Source organism: Musa acuminata, chromosome BXJ2-6 (assembly GCF_036884655.1).
Source record: "Musa acuminata AAA Group cultivar baxijiao chromosome BXJ2-6, Cavendish_Baxijiao_AAA, whole genome shotgun sequence".
Classification (NCBI taxonomy): Eukaryota; Viridiplantae; Streptophyta; class Magnoliopsida; order Zingiberales; family Musaceae; genus Musa; species Musa acuminata.
In genome coordinates, this window is record NC_088343.1 from 16529881 (window position 1) to 16538172 (window position 8292).

At 40.6% G+C, this 8292-nt stretch overlaps 1 protein-coding gene across 1 annotated transcript; it reads left to right on the forward strand.

The window, feature by feature from the left end:
• The first annotated feature begins 2374 nt into the window (after nt 1-2374).
• On the forward strand, nt 2375-6183 carry LOC103988538 (disease resistance protein RGA2-like). Its single transcript, XM_065113196.1, has 2 exons — nt 2375-5846; nt 5961-6183. The coding sequence occupies exons 1-2, from the start codon at nt 2622-2624 to the stop codon at nt 5976-5978; spliced, it is 3243 nt and encodes a 1080-aa protein (XP_064969268.1). The 5' UTR covers nt 2375-2621; the 3' UTR covers nt 5979-6183.
• Nucleotides 6184-8292: the final 2109 nt, after the last annotated feature.

The following is an 8292-nucleotide window of genomic DNA, read 5'->3' on the forward strand; positions in this document are numbered from 1 at the left end:
CACATGATTTGAGTGTATGACATCAGCTTTAGACTCATTTATTCTGATATAAAAATTACTTATAATATTTATTATATATGTTATTGGAAATATTTTTAAAAATTTAAAATTTTATAAATATATTCTTGGTAATTATATTAACTATATTTTCATTATGTCCCTTGAAATAATACCTTTTTAGGCTCTATAAATAGATTCCTAAGTAATTTTTATTGAGGTAAATAAAATATGCTTCATTTATTTTTTTCTAGTTATATATTTAATTTTTATTCGATTCATCAAAAGAGACTAGTCAAGTTATTTAATTTTTATACGTTGAGATGAGATTTTTGACTTAAAATAATATTTTTTATCGTCAGATTTTTTAAATTATTATTTTATTTTAATATGATATTTAATGTATTTATTATTTTCAATTAAAAAAATCCATAACCCTATTTTTATCCCAACATATTCGTCACCTTTACTTTCTTTCATATGCTTGTTCGTAGTTACAAAAGAAGATAATTCATATTATTCATCAATAATTTTTTATTTTTTATTTTTAGAAGAAAATTTCTATTGCTTAATGGGTTTGAAGCTGACTGTCATCAAAGGTTTTAAAACAAAAAAAAACTTAGTGCAAAGGACATGAATTCTTCCACAAACAAAAAAATTTACTAGTACTAATGTGAGTGTTCTGATAGCATATAAGAATTTTCCAATAGAATAGAGGATTTCCCTCAACAGAATAAAAAGATTTTCTCGTATAATTGAAGAAATCATATCTACTATTATGTTCAATCAATTAACTACATATTATATAATATCTTAACACATCGATTCAAATTCAAATGAAAGAGTATATATATATATATATATATATATATATATATATATATATATATATATATATATATATATATATATATATATATATATGAATGAATAATCCTCAAGTAAAATTTATTAAGAGAGGTCTCAATGCAATTGGTGTCAATTAAATTCGATGAATCAAAATTTCATGAAAATTACAAAATAATATTAGGTCAACATTCCTCAATAGACATATTAATTAATACATGATTCACAAGAATTTGGTAATAAGATAGAATTTCTAGATATCAGTAAAAGATTTTATGAGAAAGTCTCTATATGCACTAAGAATTATATATGATTCTTATCAATTTAATAGATTTATATTAAATAAATAGTCATAATCGAACAATAAAAATTATAAGAAAGGTTGGAAGCTAATCATAATGTGAAAATCACATTGCATTCATCTAACTAAGCTTTGGAAATTATAACCAAGTAGTTCTACATACCAAATCAATTTCATAAACAATAAAAAGAAGTAATTACACACAATGTTAAGAAAGCTTGGGCCGACAATTTAGCCTGGATCTGTTCCCTCTTATACAATTAACAGATCCTCAGACAAATTTGTAAGCTTTCTTAGAAATAATTAACCTGTTTATAGATTAGATGATAGGGGACAAAATCCTACTTGGATTTTTACTTTCCTTTCTTAGATCCTCTTCTTTCCTTCTTCTCTTTTATGAGGGTGTGTAAAAATGGATTTTTACAGTTTAGTCATTAAAGTTGTGTATTCTGCATAGATCTCTACAACATGACTAAGGCTATTAATGTGGTCATGTGTGGATTCTTTGGAAGTATTATCGATTCGTTGAGCAATCGGTATGAGAATGAAGATGATATATGATGAAAGGCAAGAGCAGGATTGAATGAGTAGCCCAGTTTGGTGTGATTTTAATTATAATATGACAAGTCAACGAAATCGGGCTTTGAATAATGTCGGTCGATGTTCACGCGATCAGATCGGGGAACGAGAAGCCATCATCTTGCTGTACTCGGAAGAGAAGACCGACAGGTATGCAGACCAGGGAAAGCTCGCAGACTCGCCGCCGCTAGAAGACGAATGGTTGCGACGAGGCTAAATCACATTACATCCACTAATTAAGGAGCCACATTTGGGATCTCCAGGTTGCAAGTGGCGTGCTGAGATCTCAGATATTGAAGCTCCGATTCTGATAGAAGATAAGATTTCTCCAACTAGAATATAAGATTTCCCCAACTATATGAGAAAATCTCTCTATTTTGTTGAGGAAAATCTTTCCTCCTATAAATAGGAGAGGAAATATGTTAATATATTCGAGCTAAAACTATTTAATTTCTCATCTTCAATTATTGTTCTTATCTTCTATTATTGTTTTTATCATGGTATCAGAGCAGTGAGAAAAGCGAAGTTTCGCTCTTGCCTTTGGCCAGCGTCGGTGAGAAAAGCGAAGCTTTGCTCTTGCCATTAAGTGTGAAGAAAAGTAAGTTGTCCTTCTCATTTCCATTCCTAACATCTCCATGTGAGCTCAGATGACCAAATTAAAATTAACTCGTGTAGTCAAGCTGAGTCAATTTTAATTTGCGGAGGCAATGTGTTGTTAGTCTTCTTCCAGATCCAAAGCCAGATCCATCGGAAAACAAGGTCGTCTGCCTCGCCTCGAGCAGATCTCCACCAGTTTCTACTGCCATATATACTTGCAAAACGAGCTAGTCTAAGCACCCCAAACCAAACCTACACTTGTTCTACTTGGATCTTGCTCTCCTCTCTTCTCTCTTCTCCAATGGCGGAACTAATAATAGCAGGATGGTTCGTGTCCTCCGTCGTTGCCAAAGTGACGGACATAATCAAATTCTACATCAAGAACCAGATCGAGTACCGGAAGGACAAGAAGTGGAAGCTACATGAGCTGGAGAAACACCTCCGAAAGATTCAGGCGGCCATCTTCGAAGTTGGCAAGAGACGGATCACGAACCCGAGCTTGGAAGCTTGGCTGTGGGACGTCAAGGATGCTGTTTACTCTGTGGAGGACATCATCGATGACTTCCACTACAAGTTGGAGGAGAAGGCCAGAAGCGAGGGCGAGGGCGAGGGCAAGGTCAGTAGAGTTTCATTACTCGCTCAAAAAGTAGGAGCTGAAACTAAAAAATTCTTGAAGGCATTTGCTTTTGCTTCTGAAACAACTTCAAAGTTAAACACCGCTGTCCAGACATCCGCTAAACTAGTTGAAGAAATCAGTATACTCGTTTCGGTAGCACAATTCAGTGTAGTCACTAACAAGCAACATGGAGTAGCCATCCCCGATTGGCGAAGAACAACTTCCCCAACCAAGTCGACCTGCCCGGCCAGGGGTCGGCAACACGACATAGACAGGCTACTGAACATGATAGGTGACGCATCAGGGGACGACAAGTACTCTGTTGTCGCTATTGTAGGACACGGTGGGGTGGGGAAGACACACCTCGCTAGGCTCGTCTATAACATTGTCAAAGAAGAGAAAAGATTTCATATCATGGTGTGGGTGTGTGCATGCAACAATTTTGATGTCAGAAGGCTTTCCATAGAGATGGTGGAATCTGCTGCAATTAAAAGGCCTAGCGATTTGCATACGATCAGTAATTTGGAAGAGATTCAGAACATTCTTGGGGAGGGGCTGATGGGCAAAAGGTTTTTGATTGTTTTGGACGATGCCTGGGAGGAATCCAATACTAACTGGGAGAACCTTTGCGTCCCATTTAATTCTGGAGAAAAGGGAAGCAAGATTGTGGTGACGACCACCAACCAAAACGTCGCAAAGATGATGCGGACCAAAGAAATCATACATCTCGATGGCGTAGAGGGAGAGGCGTGCTGGGAATTAGTCAGAGAACGCGCACTGGGTGATCGAAACCATATTGCCATACCTCACAAGTTGGAGTCCATAGGCAAGAAAATAGCTAAGAAGTTGGGGGGCTCGCCATTAGCAGCGGTGACCGTAGGGCGTGCTTTAGAGTCCAAGTTAGAGGAAGAACACTGGCGGCGAATCTTGCGTAAAAGAATTTGTGAGGTCAAACAAACCGAAGGTGACATTGTGGCGGTGCTGAGATTGAGTTATGAAGACCTACCTGCCCATCTAAAGCAGTGCTATCTTTCTTGCTCGTTGTTCCCAAGGAACCACTGCTTTGAGAAAGATGAGCTGATAAGATTTTGGACGGCCCTAGGCTTCGTTCGGAGGGATGACGAGACCACCATAATGGAGGACATAGGCGAGGAGTTGATCGAAGAGCTGTCGAGCAGATCCTTTTTCGTGAATGCAAAGAGAAGGCACAACAAGTTTGAGCTCCACCCTATCCTGCATGAGTTTGCAGAATGTGTTTGTGATGGTGAGTACTTTAGATTCGAGGGTATCAAATCCAGCAAGCCAATTAGAATCCCGAACAAGGCCAACCATGTTTATGTTGCTGCCGATGATCTCATCGCGGTTACCGAAACTTTTTGCGAGAAGAAAGAGATACGCAGTCTTGTGGTCGCTGGGAGGCTATCGGCCACTCGTAAGGATATCAAGTCAAAATATAATCTATCCCTTGAAATGGTTTTGAAGAGTTTGGAAAGCTTACGTTTGTTAGTGGTTTCTGAACTTGTAAGTGGTTTGCCTGAGGCTATCGGTGAATTGAAACACCTTCGGTACCTGGAGGTGCCTGGAAACGCCATCACGGAGTGGCCCAAGTCATTCTGCAAGCTCTACCATCTGCAGTGGTTGATTCTGAGGATGCATTCCAAGAGTGTTTCGCTGCCAGATGACATGAACAAGCTAAGCAACCTACGTTGTGTAGATGCAGATACCGAAGCAATTGCAGCCCTTCCGTGGATTGGAAATCTAATTTATCTTCAAGAATTAAGGGAGTATCGCATCCAACGCAAAAAGAAAGGATTCGATGTAGGGCAACTGAAGCACATGAATCAGCTCCGCAGACTCTGCATCAGAGGTCTCCAGCATGTAGAGAGCAGGGAACAGGCAGCAGAGGCTGTGTTAGAGGACAAAGAGCACCTTCGCTGGCTGGAACTGTGCTGGAACAATGAAGGGAAACCCATAGCTCCCACTGCATGCAAAGACTCTCTGGAAGGACTCCGACCGCACCCGGATCTTAGAGAGCTGAAGATTAATGGCTACAAGGGTCACCGACATCCGTGTTGGATGGAGAACAAATATTTGCTGGGATTAGAGAGGTTAGAGATGTGGTCTTGCCATCAACTGACATCCCTCCCCCCTCTCGGCGAGCTTCCTTTTCTCAGGGTTCTGCACCTAAGACGTATGGATTCGGTGGAAGAGGTGGGTGCTGAGTTTTATGGCAGCACAGATGCACCATTCCCATCGTTGGAGGAGCTTTGGTTCGATAACTTGAACCAGTGGAAGAAGTGGGACGTGGAGGCGAAGCAACGCCGTGAAGTATTCCCTCGTCTTCGCAACCTCGCCATCGGAAACTGCCGCAGTTTAACAGGACTGATAACCCTCCCTTCATCACTGGACGAGCTTGTTGTTCGATTCTTTGCAGGTGGTGACTCGTTGGATTTGCCCGAGGACGAGGCCTCGACATCAACGTTGATGCTTCACGTCGATAACCTCTCGCTTTTACAGAGATGCCTTCAGGAAGGACACCTTACTTCGCTTCGTCGACTGGAGATTCGCGGCAGCTTTGACCTCGAAGCGTTTGCTCGTGGGCTGGAGGAGCGGCTGGATCACATTTCCTCTCTCCACCACCTGCATCTCACCGGAGTATGCCGCCCACAACACCTTCCTCGTCAACTGGTCACCCTTCTAAGCCTCAAGAGCCTGCACATAGTGGATTGCCCTGAAATAAACATGCTCCCAGAGGGAAGCCTACCTAGCAATCTAGTGGATTTGCAAATCAACGGGTGTCCAAAGCTCGAGCATCGCTACGAGTGGACGACCGGCCCCGAAGGGTGCACAATCCATGCCAAAAAAATTAACGAAGCGTTGCAGTCGAAAACACCTGAAAAGAGCGAGAAGGTATGCAATACCAGATAAGCGCTTCTTCTACACTTGTGTCCTTCGCTTTCGTACGCTTGCTCTTAGTGGTGATAGGAAGATAACCCATGTTGTTTGTCACCAATTTGTGAGCAGGGGAAAAGAACACGATAGGTGCCGCAGGCAAGGTTCCAGGAGTCGAACCTGTCCCGAACAAAAGAAGAGACAAAAGACTTGGTTCTGATCTGTCCAATAATAAGTAAGGGCTTTCCTTTGCACAGGAAGGCTGCTGACATTGTGCTCGTTTCTTTCTTCCTTCCTCCCTTCTCAGTGCAATGTTCGCAAACCTGATAAATGCATGCAGAATTCTTCTTGCAAACACAGCGCAGTTACCGTAGCTCCAAATATTGCCCAGAAGGCTTCCTGGCCAAACTCCCCTCCTTCGTTCTAAGGCTCGATTCATCTCTCGCCGAAACCGGAGGAGTTCTTGATCACTGTGCTATGTTTTCTTTCGGTATACCGATCGATTATGATACTCTTCTCTGTTGAGAAAAATTCTTACTCCTAATCTGTATAAATATGAGAGAGACATGTTAATGTATTCAAACTTCTTCAATAAAACTTCTTCAATAATTATTCTTATATTCTATTCTTTCCAACATGGTATCATGTGAGATGAGCGAGGCTCCACGGTCATCGAAGCTTACCATTCACTACATCCCTTGCCTCTACAAAGCAGAGAAGGGGGGAACTCTTTCCCGTCGGACTCACTTCCCCATCGGACTCCCCTCTCTGTCCGTTGTACGCTGCTATAGCATTACTACTCCTCTGCTGTAACTTTCTTCTCTACTGTAGCTTTCTCCTTTACTGTCGCATCGCTGTAACTTCCTCCTCGGTTACACCTCTGTTGCAGCTTCCTCCTCTATTGCACCTCTACTACAGCTTTCTCTTATGCTGCACTTCTACTGTAGCTTTCTCCTATGTTGCAGCTTCCTCATCTGCTGTAGCTACCTCCTCTGTTGCATATCTACTATAGCTTTCTCTTCTACTATAGTATCGATGCAGCTTCCTCCTCTGCTATAGCATCACTGCAACATCGTTGCAACTTCCTTTTCTGCTATAGCATTGCTATAGCTTTCTTCATTGCTACAGCTTTCTCCTCTACTGTAGTTGTCGCCGTCGCAGCAATAGCAATAACAGCAATGATATGCTCTTGCCCTCCTCAGCTCATAAACTATTTCCTTTGCATCGATCCAAGATTGGTATCCTTGACAGGAGCACCATCTTGTGGGGGCATGAGAGCAGATAAGATTTTTTTAATTATATGAGAAAATTTTTTTACTCTGTTGAGGGAAATCCTCTATTATATTGAGGAAAATTTTCCCTCATAATTTGTATAAATAGGAGATAGACATGTTAATGTATTCAAGCTTCTTTAATAATTCTTCTTACCTTCCATTCTTTCCGATAGAAATTACTTTAAGAGATTCAAGTCGGATAAATCTATGATTATTAATTTAGATTTAAATATTCTCAATCGGTGATTTATTAATGAAATCATAATATGAGAGCTAAATATGATAACTAACACCAAAATGACTCTTTAAAATTAAAAGGTGGAACCAAAAAACTAAAATCAATCAATACAATCACAATTAACTATATCAAATAAAAAAAAAAATCAAATCATAGTCATTGATTAAGACTCTCTTTCTAAAAATGGTTTGAGCATTAAGAAAATGCCAGAAATTAGGAAGTCACCATCGATAATCCTGTAGCTAAAAAGAGAGAGATCCGCAAAATTAGGACCCGATGGAAAAGCACAGATGGAAAGATGAAAAGAGAATGCAACATTACCAGCCCAACAATCACATGCGGCAACATCAATAGTTGCTACTCTTTCCCGCAACAAAGCAAAAAAATAAAGCTGCATAAGTGCGTATTTTTAACGTATGTCATATTATGCCGATCATGCTAATCTAATTCTTCTTCTTCTTCTTCTTCTTCTCCAAGAAACTTCTTCCCATCTGTTCATTCATTCGTCGCTCGCAGAAATCGACCAAATAATCCTGCATTGAAGGCGCCGATTTGTGTCACATAATAATATCTAATCGGATCCGAACCCGTTTAATTCGTGGTCTAGTCGTTTTAAGACCGACCGCATCTCGCATTGGATCTACCACGTGGGACCCATCCCGTACGTGTAATCACGAGGCAGGTGGAAGAGGCTGGTCAGTCGCAGAGGGGACCGAAAAATATTTTTGTTACTTTTAAGGCGTTGTTCGCCTGCACTTTTATTTATTTCTTTTTTATTTTATCTTTTATTTTTATTTTTTACTGTGGGCGGGGAGTGCAAAGAAGAAGTTTCCTAAATCTGTGTACGGCGACCGCACATCATCCTGTACGCACGAATCTCGAGGGTCTCGGCTGCCCCGCCGCACGCATTAACATATGGGACACGGACTGATCCAACGACACGGCGTTGGAT